This window comes from Oncorhynchus mykiss, chromosome 10 (assembly GCF_013265735.2).
Source record: "Oncorhynchus mykiss isolate Arlee chromosome 10, USDA_OmykA_1.1, whole genome shotgun sequence".
Classification (NCBI taxonomy): Eukaryota; Metazoa; Chordata; class Actinopteri; order Salmoniformes; family Salmonidae; genus Oncorhynchus; species Oncorhynchus mykiss.
In genome coordinates, this window is record NC_048574.1 from 57605228 (window position 1) to 57629634 (window position 24407).

The window sequence follows — 24407 nt, forward strand, 5'->3', positions numbered from 1 at the left end:
TGTTATTCTAACTTCCGCGACGCATATAAGGCCCTCCCCCGCCCTCCCTTCGGAAAAGCAGACCACGACTCCATTCTGTTGCTCCATGCCTATAGACAGAAACTAAAACAGGAAGTTTCCGTGCTCAGGTCTGTTCAACGCTGGTCCGACCAATCGGATTCCATGCTTCAAGATTACTTCGATCACGTGGACTGGGATATGTTCCGCATTGCGGCGAACAACGAATACGCTGATTCGGTGTGCGAGTTTATTAACAAGTGCATCGGTGATGTTGCACCCACAGCGTCTATTAAAACATTCCCCAACTAGAAACCGTGGATTGATGGCAGCATTTGCACAAAACTGAACGAGCGAACCCCAGCTTTTAATCAGGGCAAGGTGACCTGAAACATGATCGAATACAAACAGTGTAGCTATTCCCTCCGCAAGGCAATCAAACAAGCTAAGCGTCAGTACAGAGACAACGTGGAGTCACAATTCAACGGCTAAGACACGTGAGGTATGTGGCAGGGTCTACAGTCAATAACAGACTAAAAAAGAAAAAACAACCTTTGTGATTGATCACAATGACTTGCTCCCAGAGAGACTAAACAACTTTTTTGCTCGCTTTGAGGACAATACAGTGCCACTGACACGGCCCGCTACCAAAACCTGCGGGCCCTCCTTCACTGTAGCCAACGTGAGTAAAACATTTAAACGTGTTAACTCTCGCAAGGCTGCAACCCAGACGGCATCCCCGGCCACGTCCTCAGAGCATGCGCAGACCAGCTGGCTGGTGTGTTTACAGACATATTCAATCAATACTTATCCCAGTCTGCTGTTCCCACATGCTTCAAGAGGGACACCATTGTTCCTGTTCCCAAGAAAGCTAAGGTAACTGAGCTAAATGACTACTGCCCTGTAGCACTCACTTCATTCATCATGAAGTGCTTTGAGAGACGAGTCAAGAACCATATCACCTCCGCCCTACCTGACACCCTAGACCCACTCCAATTTGCTTACCGCCCCAATAGGTCCACAGAAGACACAATTGCCATCACACTGCACACTGCCCTAAACCATCTGGACAAGAGGAATACCCATGTAAGAATGCTGTTCATTGATTACAGCTCAGCATTTAACACCATAGTACCCTCCAAACTTGTCATTAAGCTCGAGACCTTGGGTCTCGACCCCGCCCTGTGTTACTGGGTCCTGGACTTCCTGATGGACCGCCCCAAGGTGGTGAGGGTAGGTAACAACATCTCCACCCTGCTGATCCTCAACATTGGGTCCCCACAAGGGTGCATTCTCAGCCCTCTCCTGTACTCCCTGTTCACCCACGACTGCGTGGCCATGCACGCCTCCAACTCAATCATCAAGTTTGCAAATAACACTACAGTGGTAGGCTTCATTACCAACAATGACGAGACGGCCTACAGGGAGGAGGTTGAGGGCCCTCGGAGTGTGGTGTCAAAATAACCTCACACTCAATGTCAACAAAATAAAGGAGATGATCGTGGACTTCAGGAAACAGCAGAGGGAGCAGCCCCCTGTCTACATTGAAGGGACAGTAGTGGAGATTGTGGAGAGTTTTAAGGTCCTCGGCGTACACATCACGGACAAACTGAAATGGTCCACCCACACAGACAGCATCGTGGTGAAGAAGGCGGTTTGTCACCAAAAGCACAAACTTTTACAGATGCACAATCGAGAGCATCCTGTTGGGCTGTATTACCGCCTGGTACGGCAGCTGCTCCGCCCGTACCTGGAAGGCTCTCCAGAGGGTAGTGAGGTCTGCACAACGCATCACCGGGTGCAAACTACCTGCCCTCCAGGACACCTACACCACCCAATGTCACAGGTAGGCCAAAAAGATCATCAAGGACAACAACCACCCGAGCCACTGCCTGTTCACCCCACTTTCATCCAGAAGGAGAGGTCAGTACAGGTGCATCAAAGCGGGGACCGAGAGACTGAAAAACAACTTCTATCTCAAGGCCATCAGACTGTTAAACAGCCACAACTAACATTGAGTGGCTGCTGCCAACATACTGACTTAACTCCAGCCACTTTAATAATTGAACAATTTATGTAATCAATTTATCACTGGCCACTTAATGTTATACAATGTGTACATACCCTACATTACTCATCTCATATGTATATACTGTACTCTATACCATCTACTGCATCTTGCCATCTTGATGTAATGTATCACTAGCCACTTTAAACAATGCCGCTTTATATGTTTTCATACCCTACATTACTCATCTCATATGCATATAGTGTACTCTATACCATCTACTGCATCTTGCCTATGCCGTTCAGCCATCACTCATTTATATGTTTTTATGTACATATTCATATTCATTTCTTTACACTTGTGTGTATAAGGTAGTCGTGAAATTGTTAGGTTATATTACTTGTTAGATATTAGTGCATGGTCGGAACTAGAAGCACAAGCATTTCGCTACACTTGCATTAACATCTGCTAACCATGTGTATGTGACAAATACATTTGATTTGATTTTGTTTTTTATATCCATAAAAACTCAGTTTAGCTGGCGTGCTTCAGTCAATAATCCACTCGGTTTCCAACGGTCAAAATGCATCCCAAACATTGCCAATAAACTTATCCAAACAAGTCAATCAAATTTTATAATCAATCCTTAGGTACCCTAATACGCAAATAAACAATACATTTTAGACGGAGAATCATCATTGTCTTTACAGGAGATAAAAATAACACACCATCTCGGCCATGTGCATAGAAACACTACAGCCAAAATGGGAGCCCTTAGAAAAACAACTTCTCTCTCATTTAAAAAAAACAGCCTGAAACTCTTTCTAAAGACGGTTGACATCTAGTGGAAGCCCTAGGAACTGAAATCCGGGAGGATTTCGCCCTATAGTAAAAATGCCAGCCATTGAAATCAGTGTTATGCTGAATTGTTTTTTTGGAGGGGAGATGGTTTGTCCTCGGGGTTCCTGTCATTTCAGTTCTATTATACTCCCAGATATTCTTTTAACAGTTCTATATGCATATCCTAGCTTCTGGGCCTGACTAGCAGGCAGTTTACATTGGGCACGCTTTCATCCAGACGTCAAAATACCGCCCCCATCCCAAAGAAGTTAAATGTCTTACTCACGTCGGCCACAGAGAAGGAGAGGAGGCACTCAGTCCTTGTTAGGTGGAGGCACTGTATTATCCTCAAAGCGGTTAAAGAAGGTGTTTAGTTTGTCTGGAAGCGAGACGGTGTCCGTGGCATGGCTGGTTTTCTTTTTGTAGTCTGTGATTTTTGTAGTCTCGTGTTTGAGCTGTTGAATTGCGACTCCACTTTGTCCCTATACCGACATGTTGCTTTTTTGATTGCCTTGCGGAGGGAATAACTACACTGTTTATATTCTGCCATATTCCCTGTCCTCTTTCCATGGTTGAATGCAGTGGTTCGCGCTTTCAGTTTTCTGCGAATAACGCCATCCATCCATGGTTTCTGGTTAGGGTAGGTTTTATTAGTCACAGTGGGTACAATATCTCCAATGCACTTCCTTATAAACTCACTCACCAAGTCAGGGTATAGATCGATGTTATTCTCTGTGGCTGCCCGGAACATTTCCCAGTCCGCGTGATCAAAACAATCTTTAAGTGTGGATTCCGATTGGTCAGACCAGCGTTGAATGGTTCTAGTCATGGGTACCTCCTGTTTGAGTTTCTGCCTATAAGACGGTAGGAGCAAGACAGTCATGGTCGGATTTGCCAAAGAGAGGGCAAGGGATGGCCTTGTATGCATCGCGGAAGTTAGAGTAGCAGTAATCGAGTGTATTGGCCGTGCGAGTACTGCAATCAATATGCTGATAGAACTTAGGTAGCCTTGTTCTCAAATGTGCTTTGTTAAATTCCCCAGCTACAATAAATGCAGCCTCAGGATATATTATTTTTTGAGGGCGTTTGTGGTGTCTGATTGAGGGGGTATATACACTGCTGTGAAGATAACTGACAATAATTATCTTGGGAGTTAATATGGCCGGCATTTGATTGTAAGGAATTCTAGGTTGGGTGAGCAGAAGGACTTGAGTTCCTGCATGTTGTTATTATTACACCATGTGTCGTTAATCATGAAGCATACACCCCCGCCCTTCTTCTTCCCAGAGAGGTGTTTATCTCTGCTGGAGAGACGCTTGAAGAAGCCCGGTGGCTGAACCAACTCCGACAATGTATCTCGAGAGAGACATATTTCGTGAAACAGAGAATGTTACACTCTCTAATGTCTCTCTGGAATGCAACACTTCCTCTAATTTCGTCTACCTTGTTGTCAAGAGACTGGACATTGGTGAATAGTATACTTTGAAGTGGTGAGTGGGGTGCAAGCCTATAAAGCCTAACCAGGAGGCCTCTCCATCTGCCTCTTCTGCGCCAACGTTGTTTTGGGTCGGCTTCTGGGACTAGATCCACTGTCCTGGCTGGTAGTCCGATTAAAGATTCCGCTTTGGAAAAGTCGCATTCCTGGTCGTATAGTTGGTGAGTTGGCGTCGCTCCTTTATCCAATAGTTCTTCCCGGCTGTATGTAATAACACTTAAGATTTTCTTGGCTAACAATGTAAGAAACAATACATAAAAAAACAAAATACTGCATAGTTTCCTAAGGACTCGAAGCGAGGCAACCATCTCTGTCGGCGCTATCTTGTCGAAATGAGTGACATGTCTGGTGAGTATGCAGGCAATGGAAGAACTGGGCCATTTTCAGCTTCCAGGAATTGTGTACAGATCCCTGCTATATGGCCGTGCATTATATTGCTGAAGGTGATGGCAGCTGATGAATGGCACGACAAAGGGCCTCAGGATCTCATCATGGCGTCTCTGTGCATTCAAATTGCCATCTATAAAATACAATTGTGTTTGTTGTCTGTAGCTTATGCTTGCCATTCCATAACCTCACTTCCACCATGAGGCGCTCTGTTCACAACGTAGACATCAGCAAAAGGCTCGCCCACACAATGCCATACATGTGATCTGCAGTTGAAATGCCGGTTGGACGTACTGCCAAATTCTCTAAAACAATGTTGGAGGCAACTTAGGGTAAAGAAATTAACATTACTTTCTCTGGCAACATCTCTGGACATTCCTGTAGTCAGCATGCCAATTGCATGCTCCCTTAAAACTTGAAACATCTTGAAACATCACCCAGCCGGTCCAGGAGTTTTTGTTTGTTTTTTGTTGGTGACCTCGGGGGAGATTCCAACCCCGATGGAACCGGAGGTGCCTAAGCCAACCCTTCGGGCTTTCACGTCCTGACTGGTTCGAGAGGTTTTCTTGCTTCGGTTGGTTCGGCAGCTTCCCATTACACGTCACTCTCCACCGGATCATCGGGCTCCCTCGCTGCAGCAGGATCGACAGGTATCTTGCCTCAGTCGGATTGTCTGGCTTCCATGCCTCAGCCGGCTCTCTAGACTCATGCTCCTGCCAGTTTGTTTGGCTCTCACGTCCCAACCGGCTTGCCCAGTGCCCATGTCTCGGCCGGATTGCCCAGGTGGGACGCCGGGTGGGGCTCCCCTAGAGGGGGGGGGGGGGGGTACTGTCACGTCTGCTCCCGCTCTTCCCTCTTGAGGGCGCCAGGCTGCCCTTTATCACACACTCCTGCCATCAATTACGCACATCTTTATCTTTGTTTTCTTGTATGCTGATGCTGTTCCTGTCTCTTTCCATGTCCGTTCCTCATTGTTTGACTCCCCGTATCTACTTCGTCTCTCCAGCGTCAACTCATGTGACACTAATTCTGCTTTGAAAGTTTATACACTTGTAAACTCACTTTTGAGAAAAGGGCCTTTGAATGTTTTGGTACCAACTGGAGAGCTCTCCTTTGTCTACACCCATTCAGCATTGTTCACACCCTCTTAAGCCAGCTCCACCCATCTCTTTAAGGATTCACATGAAGTCATGTGCTAAACAGTGAGTAGTGAAGTAAAGATTAAGACTAAAATTGGTAGTAGGCTACAATAAGGAAACATTCCAGGTAAACAGATAGTGTCCAGATAAAAACATGTTAGAAATATTAGATGACACCTTTTTCTCTTTTTTTGATGGGAGGCATTAGACCATTCTCCTTGTATGACTGGTGGAGGAGAGTCAGGCCTGTTCTACTGATACAAATTCCAGATACAAATATTTTAGCATTATTATACAATAGATGCAAAATGGCATTCTGAGATAACATCACTACACACACGTCATACACATAATGTTAGCTAGCTAGCTAGCAAATCTAAAGGTCAGCTGGCTAGCTAATAGCAAGCTTTAATAATATGCAGCATGTAACCTATTGCAAACCTGATCTACTTTGATTGGCCTCTGTGCCAGTGATTAACACTAGAAAAGTCTGGCCTCGTTGGGCCCCCTTCGAACCTGTTGAAATTCAACATTCTAGCGGTGTAATAAATACATTTCATGTATGCTATGGTAAAAATAATAATTTGCTTGTATTTATGAAGGTCTTAGGTAACATTATAATACGAAAGAAAAATGTATTTCAAAGAACACAATAGCATTTCCATTAGTTTATGTAACTGTAGGCTGTATGTAGAAAATAGAAACCACTACAACACCACAACTCAAGTGTGAGAATCCATGAAATAAACACCATAACAAATATTATTCATTATTCATTTGTTAAGAGCAGGTCTTAAGGAATTAATTTTGAGTTTAAATGACTGTGCTTTGAGTGTTGCAAGGGCACGTGTAAGAGCACAAATTCTTACCAAAATGTTGAAATAGAGCTCAAGGGGTCAGAGTCAGATCTTTATGATACTATATAGACATTGCAATGTCTTATCTGCTTGCGACTCTGTACAAGGACTGAGCAAAAGTCTATTTTTTAAACTAATTTCCCTGCCTCTGTGTCAATTCCAAGCTGCGCTGTTAATCAGATTCTTCATACACAATTTAACTATTTATAATATTCTGCCCCATCAGACTATTGTCAATTTAATCTTGTCTTTAGGCTGACTATTATTATATCTGTGAAATTAGTTTCAATATAGTTTAGGTGTAGTTTCGATGGGCCATCAGCCCCCCCCCCCCCCCCCCCCCCCCCCCCAAAAGACATGTCCTCGTAAAACTGTTCATAACACAAATTGTGTTTGTGATATTTAAGATTCTAACCATGATAGTGTGTTAAATAGACTGATTTAGGAAGTCAAGAACGGGGCGGACATAACTTCAAAAATGCTAAGTAATTTAAAAAGTAAATGTATTTATGACGCTCTCAGCAAGTGTTAAATGTTAACATTTGTGGCCGCTTAGCCTAGCCTACCATCACCTGGTTGCTGAGCCTAGCCTAGCTTACTATCCACTGGTCGATGAGGTTGTCCAGCTTATTGTGATTATTACTGCTATTTCAGGTCATTATGTTCTAGTCTCATTGTCTATTAATTATAGGCCTATGGTTTATTATGTGAGTCGTAGGCCTACAATACTGTTTTATCTCTATTGTGAAATCACGTTAGATGATTTGTTGTGTTCGATCGATTACAGTAGGGTATTGTGTATTATTTTCTGATTATTAAAACATTTTTGGCCACCTACATTTTTTGTAATGTTATACCTCTGAAAGGAGGGAAATATGAGAAATTATTCAAACTGACACGTAGCATCAGTGGCGTATTACATAGAGCCCCGACCCCAAGTTTGGGAAACAATTTACTAACTTCTCTCTGCTTACTTCCTCCCTCCACTTTGTGTCCTCTGCTTCCTCCTGCATGCATTGCAGCCTGCCTCAGCCTCACCACTGAGCGCTACTTCAATGTTTGTCTCAGTATTCTACTCTCTGTAAAGCAAAGTTATTAGAACTTAGTAGTGTATTTCTTTGCTCCTGCTGAGGTAGGCTCCATTTAATGTTAGCTTCTTACTTCATCCTTCTAGCTGGGTAAGTAATACTAGCCAGAGCCCTTCAACATTACTGCAATACAAGTATCTGGCAGGAGCTAGCCACCTGACTGACTGACATATCTATAGGTGACAATTTACCAGTTGTGCACTCCAGAGGAGGTTTTGGGAGGAGCTATAGGAGGACAGGCTCATTGTAAAGGCTGGAATAGAATTAGTGGAACGGAGTCAAACACGTTGTTTCCATGTGCTTGATGTGTTTGGTACCATTCCATTTCATGGGCCCCTCCTCCTACAGCTCCTTTCACTAGCCTCCTCTGGTGCATACATTTTTTGAGAGTCGGTTTTTGATTATTTAGGAGATGTCTGTGGACATGGCAGGAGTATTAACAGTTTTAAAATGGCCTTTTGTCCTTTGACGAACACTGCAAAGATTCCTGGGTACACCACAAAGGCTGCTGGGATAAGAGTATAGTATCTTCTTCCATGTCTCTCATCTTTGTTGTGTTGTGTGGATGAAAAACAAATACAATACATTACATATATACTGTACCGCACATAATACAACACAGAAGCATACAAGTTAATGTAAACTGCAAACAGTTGAAGAAGCAGCAGATATTCTTCCTGGGGACCACAAGTTCAAGTATATAATTGTATAAGTTCACAATTCAATTCTACATTTTCTCCAATAGAAGGTGCTCTTGACCAATCTAAGCTCAGGTTCATCACAATACAACAAGTCTACTAAGCCCTCGTCTCAATAGAGAATTATACAATAGTGTATTGAGCTCAGAGCTGATGGCAATAAAGGATATTAATTCATTTTACCTTCTTCATCTCCCGGGTCTCCATCTTCACAGGGTGTAGTGATGTTGACTGTGATGGTCTGGTTACTAACAGGGTTGGCAGCTAACCAGCTGTAAATGGAGTTGTAATGTTCTCTCTCTACCTCCAGGGAGAGTGAGAGGTTAGGTTGATGGTGAGATCAGGTCTGTTGAGCTCTCACATGCACCTGTAAGGTCCTAACCATTAGGACATGGAGAGCTAAACTTAAGTTGAGACTGATATGTCTTGTCTGTATGTAGGCCTAGGTTTACCTTTATTTACTCAAATGATGTGCATTTGGTTTATTGATTGCAGCCTAACATGGTGGTAAATATGTTAGTGCAACAATTTGTACTGAACATACCAGCAGCCTATTTTAAAGCTACACCTAAACCTTAAATGTAGTCCTGTATGTCCTAATAATATAATTAAAATGAAAGGACATAGGCCTACGATACGGGTGATTTATTGATTTAGGTAGTCCACGTCCACGTAGATGAAAGAGATTGTGGGAAAGTCTTTCTTTTTTCCAGAGCAGGTGTTGGAAGTGGGCAGTTCAATTTATAAAGGGCAATATTGCACAGGTGTACCCTGCTAAACAAAGCATTATCAACCCTGATAAGAGATTAGAAAACCGCCTACACTGGGACAGTGTTACAGGATACTTCACTGTGTCAGACTTTCAGATAGAAGATTCTGGGGTTATACTGTGGAGAAAACAGATGGAGAGAAGAGGAAACGTACATTTGAGCGTGCGTGTTTTGAATATAACACCTTATCGATGGTGATGTTATGTCAGACCACTTTATCGCAAAGTTTTTTTTACATCCATGTAAGGAAATGATTTGCCCAGTATCTTCATTCAATGAATCAACATTAAGATGAAATGTTTACATTTTAGTACAGGACAACTTTTCTGCCAACTCTTCTATATTAGGCCTATAGAATGTCTTCCAATCTGAATCTTGTCTTGAGTTCCTTGATGATATGAATAAATTCTTCACAACGTATAGGCTCTACTTAATTTGGTTTTCACTTTGTTCACTACATATATTTTATACACATAATAATACATATCGGCTGGTTTCTGGTGTGACACCTCTGCACTAGAAGGAGGGGTTGTCAGTGTGTGCTGCAGAAACATCTGTTTTAGGGGAGCCAAAGACAGTTCTTCACACTGACCATCATGCTAAAGATCAGGAATCAAAGTCAAAATGTTAAAGGTACTCGCTACCTTGAACATGCTGCTGCAGACGGAAAGAGTGTACGGCTAATCAGTGTTTTATACATTAATGCTGCTAATTTCCTGCAACAAAACACTGGAGTCTCAACATTGCGCAATCTGACCTTTGTGGAAAAATACATCACATAAATACACAGAATGATAAATGAGGCACTCATGTTTTCTGACCAAAATGTGTTAAAACATTACTGGCATGTCATAATTTACAAGACATGTTTATTGTGCCAATATAAATTGGCACAATAATGCATGAGCACAGTCCAAATGTAAAAGCATAGAAAGGTTTGAGAAGATTTTGCTGACACATTATTTAAGTTACACTTACAATATACAGTACACTGGCTCAGAGTACAAAATAACATAGTATGTAAAGTACAGTCTGCAGTATGCTGAATGATAAAAACATTCAACCACTTGATGAGGAAAATACATTAAAAGAAAAACACATTGTTTCCTTGATAGCAATGCTTGAAATATAATAGGATTAGTCATAACTGTCAAATTAAATGTACAACTACCTGGCATTAAAAGTAACAGGACAAAACATCCCAAATACACTTAAATAAATACAGAAACACACTTGAAAACCACCAAACAATTGCAGTGCTCTCCCCTAGACTCTAAAAGTAGGCTACATTTGGTATTTGGTATCAAAAGCAGCAGCTTCTCTTCCTGGGGTCCACACAAAACATGCATAATACAGAACATGAATAGACGAGAACAGCTCAAGGACAGAACTACATCAATAAAAGAAGGCACACTAAGCCTACATATCAATACATACACACAAATTATCTAGGTCAAACATTAAAACCAGAATCTAGAGGTTGTGTGTCTCTGGAGAAACGTTGCCAATCTCTAACTCTTGAACGTAGCTGTGGTTGCAAGGACTGACATTTTTCACAGGTATGTTGTAGCTGTACAATCTTTGTTTACAAAAATTCAAATGACAACACAAATATAAACAATGGAGTAAACTTAAATCATATTGTGGGTTGTGATGAGGTAAGTATATTTTTCAAGCATGTATGGGGGATTGACGACTATGTAACGTCAGGAAATATCAAAGATTGTATACTTTTAAATGGAATGTTTAGGTAAGTCTGACGTAATATATTGAAGCTCATGTAAAAAAAAAAGCTCAGTAAACAAATCTTTATCAGTTTGAATAAGTCATAAGCGTATTTTAGAATAGTGAAATGTGAATAATATCTAAATATTCAGTCTCAATAACTACTCTGAAATAGAAATGTCTAAAAATGAAATGACCTGCAGTGCAAAAACTCACAATGGTTTCAGTAGATTTGAAATGTTTTCACAGTTATATACAGTATGTGGGCTAATGTAGGTGGAGCACAAAATGCTCCAATAGAAGGAATGTCTGCAGGAGTGTGCAGGAGTCAGTGATTGTATTCTATTTTATTTGTAAAGAAAATGTACCCCCTATTTTCGCGGTATCCAATTGTTAGTTACAGTTTTGTCCCATCACTGCAACTCCCGTACGGACTTGGGAGAGACAAAGGTCAAGGGACGTGTGTCCTCCGAAACACAACCCAGCCAAGTCACACTCCCCTAACCCGGACAACACTGGGCCAATTGTGCACCATGGGTCTCCTGGTCACGGCCGGCTGTGACAGAGCCTGGACTCCAATTAGGATCTCTAGTGGAGATCCTGGTGCTGAGGAGTAGGTGGCTTTATATCACCAAACATCTGCTTTTTATGTACACAGCTGCTATCCACTGGCAAGCTAAACAATGACCAGCTATAAAAAGATACAGGGGAGGCACCTACATTTAAACAACAGAACAGAGAGACAGAACAGAGAGAACTGAAAAAAAGCTTTGGCACAGCAGTAGCATAGCAAACACACTAGTGAAATGTATTAAAAGAGGTTCCATTTGTTTTAACCTATACATTGGGACAATGGGCACTTGAAAAGAGGGATCATCCTACTAATAACACTAGGCATAGTTATTTAATTTGTCTGCATCAGTTAGTCTCATCAAGGCCCCAATTCAACAAAAGACCAAATGACCAACAAAGGAAGTCTGAAATGACTGAAATGACAACAGCGCATTGGTTAAATGGGAATTGTCTCCAGGAACAACTGTTTCTCCATGAAGTTTTCTAAAATGAATATTGACTATAATTTTGTCTTAAGGTTCTCTTTAGGATGTAACGCCTTCTCTGGGATGTGAATTATCTTGTCACCCTCTCATTAACTTCCTGTTCTCTCTCAACCTTCATGCAGTGTCAACATCCTCGCTGGCAGGCATGTGATGTAACTGGAGTGTATAATAAACTGTCACGTTAGGGTTGTCTCTAAGTGACTCCGGTCCTTGTATACCTGTTCGCTCCTCCTAGACAGGGAGAGGGAGGGAGGAAAGGATTGAGAGGGACAAGGAAAGGGGGGGAGGGGGTAGGAAAGAATAAAGGATCATATGTTTCCTCATCAGATATTTTGTACCAGAAGAAGGAAACAAGGCAAGTCTGATGCTCTGTTGTTTATTCTCATTGTTCAGCAGTAGGTAACTCAACAGTCAACACATCTAGAACCATTCCTAAATCTAGTGGGAGGGAACCATGAAGCCAGGCTTAAAAATCAACAGACTTGGCAAATACTGTAAAAGACATAGGAAGATCAAAGGCATTACTCTTCTAATTGTCCAACATAAACATTTCATATGGACGGTTATCAAACTCAGGTGGTCTGTGCAACTCAATACCACATTAACCCAGTGACACAGAGATAAAGCCAACAGTTGTAGACATGAGGGCTGCTAAAGCAGCTGTATTACATGTCCTATGTTTATCAGCCTGTAGAATTATTACTAACCTGGTTTTCTGCTGGTTTAATGTGAGTTATCTCTGCATACTGAACGTCATCTTGCTCTCTTTCAGGTGAATCTATAAAGGCAAATAAAGTAAATGAAATATACAGTGTGGGTGGGAGTAACTGACAGATATGCACACATGCTCATCCCCAAGACAGGTTCTACAAACACTAAGAACTCATGTTACTATTGTAACGGCATTCATCTTCCTCTGACGAGGAGTATGAGAGATCGGACCAATACGCAGCGTGTAAGTGTTCATGGTATTTAATAGAACGGAACACTTAATGACAAAAAAACAACAAGAGAAGAAAAAAAAACGAAATAGTTCTGTCTGGTGCAGACACACTAAACAGATAATAATCACCCACAAGACAGAGGTGGGAAAAGGCTACCTAAGTAGGATTTTTTTTTTTTTTTTTTTTTACCCCCTTTTTCTCCCCAATTTCGTGGTATCCAATTGTTGTAGCAGTTACTATCTTGTCTCATCGCTACAACTCCCGTACGGGCTCGGGAGAGACGAAGTTTGAAAGTCATCTGTCCTCCGATACACAACCCAACCCGCTGCAGTACAGCGCCCTTAACCACTGCGCCACCCGGGAGGCTAAGTATGATTCTCAATCAGAGACAACGAACGACACCTGCCTCTGATTGAGAACCATACAAGGCCAAACACGTAGAAAATATAACATAGAAAAAAGAACATAGACATCCCACCCCAACTCACGCCTTGACCAACCTAACACAAAGACATAAAAAAGAAGCTAAGGTCAGAACGTGACAACTATGGATTCCTGTGTCTGTGCTAGCTGTCGTTTTGGCACCAGAGAAGCTATAAAGTAATGATTGTCAGACTGTGCTTGTGTGTGTGTGCCTTCTGCTTTGTCAACATTTAGAGAAGTGGTCTGAGACAATGCAACTGTCTGACCAAGCAGAGGAAGTGTGGAAGATACGCCACTTCATTTGACCTGCATCAGGGAGTTGTTCAGGCAAACATTTCCTACATTTTTAAAACACTATCCATGATAATTAAAAAAGGTTGTGCACAACATGTTTTGACTTTGACAAGGAGAATGACCTCACCCCGTTAAAAGCTAAATACCTGCATGTGAGTGTCCGTTTCTCCTCTTCTTCAGATACATTGCAAGACCAACAAGTCCTGAAGCCACCAAAACACAGATTATAGCAATAATAAGACAATCTCGAGTCCTCTCATCACCATCTAATGTAAAAAGAAAGAAAACAATATTTTAATTAAAACATTGCGTTTCATAAAATGAGCTCTACCATACTTATTGTTTCATATAGAAGTTGGTATTGTCTGGATATCTGCAATATAACATTAATACTGTACATGTGTTTACCTGTCACCTTGAAGGGATCACTCTTTATACAGGAATGTGGAACAACAGCTGTCTCCTTGCTGACTGGGTTGGTAGCCTCACATCTGTAAGAGTCTCTGTTCTGTTCATCCACCTTGAGAGGTATAGAGAGGGTGATGTTGTGGTCAGGGCTGCTGGTCTGGTTGAGTATCTCCACTCCTTTGTACCAGGACAGGGTCACCTCTCTCCCGTTCTCCACAGAACACACAACACTACAGGAGATGTTATCATGGACCGTGACCTGAGGTTTGGACAGAACATCTGGAAGACAAATAATGAATTAATGGGAATTGGTGAAATGGATCTTATCTTTAAATAGCAAAGAGCAGTTGCTACATTCATTTTTGGATTTAGAAATGAATGAAATGTACCCATTGATTCTTGAAGAATATTTATAAATGCTTCTTGAGCTTAGAACCCATAAAAAGTTTTACTCCGGTGTTTGTAAACAAAGAAATTGTAAACAAATACTATATATCACCACACTATAATGTTTTACATGATGGCTGATCAGTCCTTGAATCCATAGTGCGGTCTATGCTTTTTACCAAACCAAAAGGTGACAGCTTTAGTATTGTTTCTACTGCTGATTGCCACTTTAATGATGTTGTAATTTACAGCACACACACACACACACACACTTACAGTACACAGTCAGCTGAAATGTATGTTTTGTCTTCCCTTCATCTGTATTCTCCACAGTATAAACCCCAGAATCATCTATTTGTAGGTCTGACAAAGTGAAGACTCCAGTAACATTGTTCCAGTGAAGGCGGTTTTTAAATCTCTTCTCAAGGTTGGTATTACTTTGTTTACCAGGGTGCACCTGTGCAATATTGCCAAGGTCTCCATAAAGTAAACTGCCAGAGTTCAACACCCTTTCTGGAAAATAGAAAAACGTTCCCACGATGCCATTCACCTGCCGAGTCTCAGGTTGGGCTGAATGCTGGGCTGAGCAGAGTACTGTGGAGAGGAAGAGATACTCAATATCAACGCATTGACTTAAATATCATAGTTATTCTCTAATAATATAGCAATGTAGCAAATTGCAGTTTTTCTTGTGTCCAAAATGTGTCCAAACAGAATTAACGTTTTCTAAACAATTAACATGCAGTCCAAAACTGAAACACGTTGGCCAAAATGACACATTTAATTTGCAAAATGCATTAAGACTCTCAAAACATTAAATACATGACACAAAATTAACTACCTCCATCCATAACTACCTCCATCAAAACATACAACTTGTTATCTAATGAAAAGTTATTTCAATAAATTGTCACACAATGGGCCAATAAATACTAATTACAACTATAAATATACTCTAACATGGTTTACCCTCTTTCATATTTCTGTGCCATTTGTTGACACTATAATTATAGTATGCACCATAAAAGACGAGTAAATATATTATCACAGCATGGGTTGTGTTATTTTTTCCTAAAATGATTTAACCAAAGATGACAAACACAGAAAGAATGTCACTGAAGAGCATGAATATCCAGAAACAGAAGGCTTTCTTTGACCTTTTTCCATGTTGTCCTTCACAAAAGCAGTGATGCTGTACAGTATATACAGAGAATCAAAATAAAATACACCAGGCTAACAAATAACTGCAAAAACAAAGCAATGTAGAAAAGGCAACACCAATACAGTATACACTACATTTGGTCCATTCATGTTTTCATCAACATCACCCTGGATCTTTTCCCTTGCAATTCAGTGAGGAAAACATCTCCTTGCATGGCACATCCATGCTTCCTCTGCAGTGCAGTCCTCTGCAGTGCAGTCCTCTGACAGTCCTCTGCCGTGATTGCCATATAACCGGTTTTCTTTCCATCTAGTAGGGACATCCTGTCATGTGGACGGTAATTATAAACGTTCCACCTCCACACATCTGAACCCCTCTTCCTCTATGGGCCCCTCTACCTCTCCTTTGTCCTTGCCCTCGGCCTCTTACTAGGTCCCTTCTTGCAAACAGTAAGTCAGAGGTGAGTGACCTCTATGATGCATGAGTAAGGACTGATTGCTCAGTGAACATTGTGTAAAGAAGTGTGCACGTGCGCAGAAGAAGTTCACATTCACGGAAGTAATTTGAATCGGCTGTCACCGAATGTTAAAATATTTTTTGACATGAGATTTGCGTCTTTTGTAGTGAGTTGTGTTTACTGTTTTGCAAAAAAAATGTGCTTAGCATTAGATTTTGGTGTGAAAGCAACGAGTAATGACTTACAGTTTTACAAAAAAATAATACTGTTGTGGTCATTAGGTTATGATGGAGTTCCATTAAAAGTTTAATTGAAAGTGTCTTAGCCACCGGGAAAAACTGTAAAGGCCTGATGTGATGGTGACAGTTCGGAAAGAAAGTATACACTCACAGAAAATGGTTCCAAAAGGGTTCTTCGGCTGTCCCCATAAGATAACCCTTTTTGGTTCTAGATATATATAAAAAAAACGTTTTGGTTCCAGGTCGAACCCTTTTGGGTTCCATGAATAGCCCCCTGGGGGTAAGGGTTGTACATGGAACCCAAAAGGGTTCTATCTGAAAACAGAAAATGTTCTTCAACGGGTCATCCTATGGGGACAGCTGAATAACCCCTTTATGTTCTGGACAGCACCTTTCAGTGTAGACACTGAAATTAAGTTCACATGGAAGTAAAGACTATCTCAGCAAATTCTTATTCTGCGGTTAATGGCACAAATCACTGAAATGCCATCGTTGTAAAAGAAATCACAATCCTTTATTACCTTCTTTTTTCATACCTTTATTTTGACAGTGAAATCACATTGAGACTAAAACCTATTTTTTAAGAGAGCCCTGCATATGCACAAATTATACAAAATGTACAACCTGAACTGCCCTAGAGGCCCCAGAGCATCATGGTGCAGAGCGCTGCAGATCATTTCATACATGGGGCGCAAAAAAATGCAGATTTACTTAATTCCGTAGTGATCCACGGGACCTCGAGAGTTAGCCATCCCTGTGTTCGGGTCTGGTACTCTTATGTCTGTAATTTAAAAATGAAAATGGGGCCCACCAAAACGTAGCGCCGGTAACATGGATCATATCTTTTGAACGGTAAGAGCTAGAACCAAGACGTTTTCTCTCAGGATAAGATTGAGACTTGGCTCCACCGAAACTGGCTATGAAATGCAGTTGGGAAAGTGAGAGGAATGAGCAAGACTAGAAACTCCTACTGCTATACACAAGCAACCTACTGCTGTACACAAGGAAGAGAAAAAAATAGCTAGAATGTGGCATCACTAATTAAATAAATGCTGCTATTGTTTTTAATTTTGTAAAGCACCTTGTGCAGAGATAATTTAGGGATGTCTCGTTTTAGTAAACTGAAATGAAAAATATTTTAGCCTATAGTTTGTTCTTGGTCGATTTAGGCGGTTAATTGCCACTGAAAAATATTTGGAATGTTTGGAAATATTTTAGTCACTATTTTAGCTGACAAAATTAACACTGATCCAAACAACTGACCACTTAATAAAATACTTGAAAGTACTACTTAAGAAGTTTGTTTGGGTATCTGTTCTTTACTTGATTATTTATATTTTTGACAACTTTTACTTTTACTTCACTACATTCCTAAAGAAAAAAATTAATATATATACTTTTTACCCCATACATTTTACCTGACACCCAAAAGTACTCATTTTGAAAGCTTAGCAGGACAGGACAATGATAACATTTACACACTTACCAAGAGAACATCCCTGGTCATCCCTACTGCCTCTGATCTGATGACTCACTGAACACATGTTTAGTTTGTAAATGATTGTTGGAGTGTTGGAGCGTTCCCCTTGCTATCCGTACATTGAAATATACAAGAAAATGATGCCGTCTGGTTTGCTTAATTTAAGAAGTTTGAAATGATTTATACTTTTACTTTTGATACTTAAGTATATTTCAAACAAAATACTTTTATACTTTTACTTAAGTAGTATTTTACTGGGTGACTTTCACTTTTACTTGAGTCATTTTCTATCAAGGTTTATTTACTTTTACTCAAGTACTGCTTAATATACATCCAGTGATGCTGCCAAGATGGTGCTATGTCTTGTTCAGAAGCCTGACTGATGAACATTAAGATTAGATTTCGTAGCAAGCAAAGATCTAAGCTGACAGTTGATTAGAGATTCAACAATTTCGTCAAACTGGTTCTTGACTAAAAATACTTTCAATGAAAATGTTAATTCTTAATTTGTGTCCGGGAAACCAACCCTAAATGCCTACATTGACATGGTGCTCTGTGTGTTTTTTTTATTATTTGTTGTCATACTCATCCAGGATAAGCAAACACTGACATGAGAAAAAACAAAGATCAGAGTATAGCTTTATGCACTGTTTAATAAAGTGTTAAAACAAAACATATTTTGTAAAAAACAACTATTTCATCGATTTTGCGAGTGTCGGAAAACACCTCAGACTGTTATGTTAGGCTATAGGACTATGTTTAATAATCAACATAATCACAAAAATACGTGTTCACGCATTATAATGGTCAGAACATACAGTAGTCCTATAACATAATAGAGAAACACATTAATCTTAGTCAAAATTGACCAGGACAAAAGATATTTGCATGCATTACTTGTTCAGCAACATATAACTTCAGAACTGGCCGAAATATATTTTGTACAGGCTAAAGGCAGCGGTATGATTTTGTTTATATTGTTAGGGACAGATACAATATATACAGTGCTCTCCACTAATTTTGGCACCCTTGGCAAATATGAGCACAATGGGCAGTGATAAAACGTCTTATTGTTTATCCTCTTGGTCTTTCATTTAAAAAATCACACAAATCCAACCTTTAATTAAAGTAGAATAATTGAAAGAAAAAATACATTCTTATAACATAAAACAAATATTTTTTTCTCAAATATAGAGTACCAGTCAAAAGTTTGGACACACCTACTCATTCAAGGGTTTTTCTAGATGACTACCTCATGAAGCTTGTTCAGAGAATCCCAACAGTGTGCAAAGCTGTCATCAAGGCAAAGGGTGGCTACTTAGAAGAATCTAAAGTATAAAATATATGTAGATTTGTTTAACCCTTTTTGGTTACTACATGATTCCATATGTGTTATTTCATAGTTTTGATGTGTGTTATTTCATAGTTTTCACAATTATTCAACAAATGGGCATTTTCAACCTTTGAACAACCTTTTAACCATTTCCTGATTTGTGCAGCCCAGCAACATTTTGTTGCACAACATTACTGTATTCTCGGGTCTTTACCATAGCGATGGATAAATATGGGAACTTGGCCTGTATGTCACCTCCTATTTATACCCCGGTGAAACAGGAAGTCATGGCTTACCACTTAAGCATTCCTAATAACTCGTAAACGTAAAATATGAATGGGAATATACTTCAGTTAGATTTACTCATAAGAATTTCTAGGGGTGCCAATAACTGTGGCACACATGTTCCGGAGAGAAATATTTATCACATTTATTACACATTTTTTTCTCAACAATTTTACAGATTTTTTGTGAACATTTTGAATGAAAGACCATAAGGATAAACAGCAACAACAAAACAATTCACAGCCTGTTTTGCTCATATTTACCAAGGGTTCCAATATTAGTGGAGGGCACTGTATACCGAAGTAAATGCTATGATGTACCATTAGCTAGAGCTAGGCAAAAGTTGGCAAACGTTAGCTTGCTAGCTCACTAACTTTAGCTATTATTTTTGACTCAATCACACTAGACCTGACTCAAACAATGAAACAAGCGGCCAAACTATTAAAGAGATATATATTCCAAAGTAATGTGAGTTTTTATTAGTCAGTATAGCAATGTAACGTTATTGATCTATCAGTTGCCCCAGCTAACTCCCTACTTTTCACACTGACACGGTATTAACAGCTCTACAGGCTTCACTGTCATGGTGCACAGTCAGTACACAACACTATGCTCATCATGTCTTAGCAGGATGAGATGGTGACAGGTTTCCCAGCAGGGTCAGACAGCCAGATAAGATCTGTCTATGGAGCTCATGTGAATTGTGCAATATATTATAACAATCAGTGAATGGGTACAAAGTTCCATCTTGAGTTGAGTCTGTGATCTGGGAATAATGGTACTTTCAATTATTGAACCATTGATTGTTTTCTTGGATAATATAATGTATAAATGCACACCAAGGTAATTCTTTGTCATGCCTCATCTGAGCAGTATCAGATGGTGACAGGGGACTCAGCAGGGTCAGGCAGTCAGGGAAGACCAGTCTGTTACTGCGCAGAGGGGAACTTTTGCAGATACATTTTATCTCTCAGTGCAGCAAACACTGGACAGGCAAGAAGCTTCAAGATAAAAAAAAATATTTTAAAGCAGTCAGACAAACATCTAAAGTTGATTTCCAAACTGTATCATGGGTTGATAGTGGCTTTTCCCGATGACACAAAACATGTCAAATAAAAATGAGTGGAAGACCAGGGAGACACTATTGATGATAATGGAGACAGATATGCCCAGTCATGTTCATATAATCTCAGACATAAATGACTGCAGTTTAAGATCATCCAAAGAATATACTACAGTGGAAAGAAAAAGTATGTGAACCCTTTGGAATTACCTGGAGTCTAATACACAACAATACACAAACACAGTCTGCTTAAATGAAGGATCCACCCCTTATCAATTTTTGCCTAAAACGACATACCCAAATCTAACTGCCTGTAACTCAGGCCGTGATGCAAGGATATGCATATTCTTGGTACCATTTCAAAGGAAACACTTCAAAGTTTGTGGAAATGTGAAAGGAATGTAGGAGAATATAACACAATAGATCTGGTAAAAGATAATACATAGAAAAAAACAACCGTTCTTTTGTATTTTTTTGTACAATCATCTTTGAAATGCAAGAAAAAGGACATGTATTATTCCAGCCCAGCTACAATTTAGAATTTGGCCACTAGATTGCACAGTGTATGTGCAACGTTGTAGACTGATCCAATGAACCATTGCATTTCTGTTAAAATAATTGTATCAAGACATCCCAAATGTGCGTAATTTGTTTATTAATAACTTTTCATGATCAAAACTGTACACTCTCCTCAAACAATAGCATGGTATTATTTCACTGTAATAGCTACTGTAAATTGGACAGTGCAGTTAGATTAACAAGAATTCAAGCTTTCTGCCAATATCAGATATGTCTATGTGTCACGATTCTTCAAAATCGAACCCAGAAGCAGACCAGGACAAGGAGAGTAGGAAGAAGGTGAGTATTTATTTACAAGTGAATGTGAATGGGTAGATATATCCAGGTGGTGCAGCGGGTAGCGGTGGTGAGTTGATGGGAGTAAATAGGTGGATCCAAGAGGAAGCGGAATCCTCTGACGACCAGGCGGGAATGGGGTAAATGATCCGGGTGAGTAACTGAAGACAGAACAAACAGAGGTAAGTTCAAGGCAAGCAATACGTAACAAACAACAAAACAAATTCTATTCAACTTGAGGCTGATACTCTGGCACAACATACTGTTCATGGCTAACGATCCGGCAGGGAATGGATGTCAGGTCAGAGCTTTTGAAGGGGAGAGGTGATGATCAGGACAGGTGTGCAGATTACTGATGGGATACAGGTGCAGGTGAACATCGATCTCCCAACAAGCTAATTCGCCCGGCAACCAGACAGGGTGCGTTCCAGGACACCGGAAACACACTTCAGGACAGAAACACAGGCAAACAGACTCAGGAAGCGGGATTCGTGACAGTACCCCCCCTCCGACGAACGCCACCGGGCGGACTACCGGGCGCCAGGGTGCAGGCGGTAGAAGTCACGAAGCAGGTCGTCATCAAGGATCTGACGCCGAGGAATCCAACTACTCTCCTCTGGACCATATCCTTCCCAATCCACGAGATATTGGAACCCTCGACCCCGCCGTCTGGAGTCCATGATGCGGCGCACCGTGTAGACAGGACCACCTCCGATCATCCGAGGAGGAGGAGGACGAGGAGGAGGGGGCAACAGAGGACTGAGGTGAACCGGCTTGAGGCAGGAGACATGAAAGGTGGGGTGTACTCGAAGAGTTGCCGGCAATTTGAGTCGGACCACAGCAGGGTTAATGATTCTCTCCACCACGAACGGACCAATGAACTTTGGTGACAGTTTCCTCGACTCAGTCCGTAGAGGAAGATCCCGTGTAGCCAACCACACCTTATCTCCGATGGTATAAGCGGGAGCAGGAATACGGCGACGATTCGCCTGGATCTGATACCGGTCAGAAACTCTAAGGAGGACCTTCCTGGCCCGATGCCAGGTCCGGTGGCAACGACGAATGTGGGCCTGGACAGAAGGGACCGAAAGATCCCTCTCCTGAGAAGGAAACAAGGGAGGTTGGTATCCGTACAGGCATTGGAAGGGGGACATCCCAGTGGCAGATGAAGGAAGGGTATTATGGGCATACTCGACCCAGGGTAATTGAGATGACCAAGAGGTGGGATCAGAGGAGACAAGACAACGCAGCGTGGACTCCATCTTCTGGTTGGCTCTCTCCGCCTGACCATTAGATTGGGGGTGAAATCCAGATGTGAGACTGACTGTAGCTCCAATGGCCAAACAGAAGGATTTCCAGACAGCAGAGGTAAACTGAGGACCACGGTCAGAAACAATGTCACAGGGCAACCCGTGGACCCTGAACACCTCCCTAACCAGGATCTCGGACGTCTCAGTGGCAGAAGGCAGCTTGGAGAGGGGAACAAAGTGGGCAAACTTGCTGAATCTATCCACAATGGTCAGAATAACCGTGTTACCAACAGAAGAGGGCAACCCCGTGACAAAATCCAGGGCCAGATGCGACCAAGGTCTTCGGGGAATAGGTAGGGGGTGAAGAAGCCCAGAGCTGGCCCGATTGGTACTCTTATTCTGCGCACAAACAGGACAAGCGGCAACAAACCTCCGGGTATCTTCTCCCATGGCAGGCCACCAAAATAGTCTGCGCAGTAGCGCCATAGTCCGAGCAACACCAGGGTGACAAGCTATCTTGCTGGCGTGGGACCACTGAAGGACAGCAGAACGAACCGACTCAGGCACGAACAACCGACCGGGTGGACCGTTACCGGGCCCGGGCTGTGTCCGAAGAGCCGCCATCACCTCCTCCTCAATCCTCCATGTAACGGCTCCCACGACAACGTTCTGGGGAAGAATCGTCTCAGTCTTGGCCTCACTCTCCTCCGTCTTGGAGAACATCCGGGACAGGGCGTCCGCCTTCCCGTTCTTCGACCCAAGTCGGAACGTCAGGGAAAAATTGAAGCGTCCAAAAAACAAAGCCCACCGGGCCTGACGAGAGTTGAGACGTTTAGCCGATTGCACGTAAGCCAGATTCTTGTGGTCAGTCCAGACCACAAATGGTTGCTCCGCTCCCTCCAACCAGTGACGCCACTCCTCCAAGGCAAGCTTCACAGCGAGAAGCTCCCGGTTACCCACATCGTAGTTTCTTTCAGCTGGAGAATGACGACAAGAGTAGAAGGCGCAGGGATGGAGTTTACCGTCAGTGGAGCTACGCTGGGACAGGATGGCGCCCACCCCCACACAGACGCATCCACCTCCACAACGAACTGACGGGAAGTGTCAGGTTGAGAGAGAATCGGGGCGTTGGTGAATCGGCTCTTCAAATCTAGAAATGCTCGGTCTGCCTCAGGAGACCAACAGAACTTTCTGGTGCAAGACGTCAGTACAGTTCAAGGGGCGGCCACCCGGCTGTAATCACGGATAAACCTCCGATAAAAATTTGCAAACCCCAGGAATCTCTGGAGCTGCAATCTCGAACCGGGCTGGACCCAATCCCGAACCGCCCGAACCTTCTCTTGGTCCATCTTGATCTCTCCCCTGGAGATGATGTAACCGAGGAAGGACGTCGTGTGGGCGTGAAAAATCACACTTCTCAGCCTTCACGAACAGACGGTTCTCCAATAACCGCTGCAGGACCTGCTTGACATGTTGAACGTGGCTAGAAAGCTCCTTCGAGAAGATGAGGATATCATCCAGGTAAACGAACACAAAAATACCAATCATATCTCTCAGAACGTCATTCACCATACTTTGGAACACAGCAGGAGCGTTGGTCAGTCCAAACGGCATCATCTGGTACTCGAAATGTCCCATCGGAGTATTGAACCCAGTCAACCACTCGTCCCCCTCTTTGATCCGAACCAAATGATAAGCATTACGTAAATCAAGCTTCGTAAAAACCGTAGCACCCTGTAAAGAATCGAAAGCCGAGCTCATCAAG

At 41.8% G+C, this 24407-nt stretch overlaps 1 protein-coding gene across 1 annotated transcript in view; it reads right to left on the reverse strand.

Moving 5' to 3' along the window:
• Positions 1-10134: 10134 nt before the first annotated feature.
• Positions 10135-24407, reverse strand: part of LOC110534345 (leucine-rich repeats and immunoglobulin-like domains protein 1) — a 30560-nt gene continuing 16287 nt past the window's right edge. The window contains exons 2-6 of the mRNA XM_036933436.1: positions 14795-15112; positions 14132-14410; positions 13870-13989; positions 12770-12840; positions 10135-12293 (exon numbers count right to left, since the gene is read on the reverse strand). Coding sequence (XP_036789331.1) covers positions 12177-12293; positions 12770-12840; positions 13870-13989; positions 14132-14410; positions 14795-15112 — 905 coding nt within the window. The 3' untranslated portion in view covers positions 10135-12176. The remainder of the gene's footprint in view (positions 12294-12769; positions 12841-13869; positions 13990-14131; positions 14411-14794; positions 15113-24407) is intronic.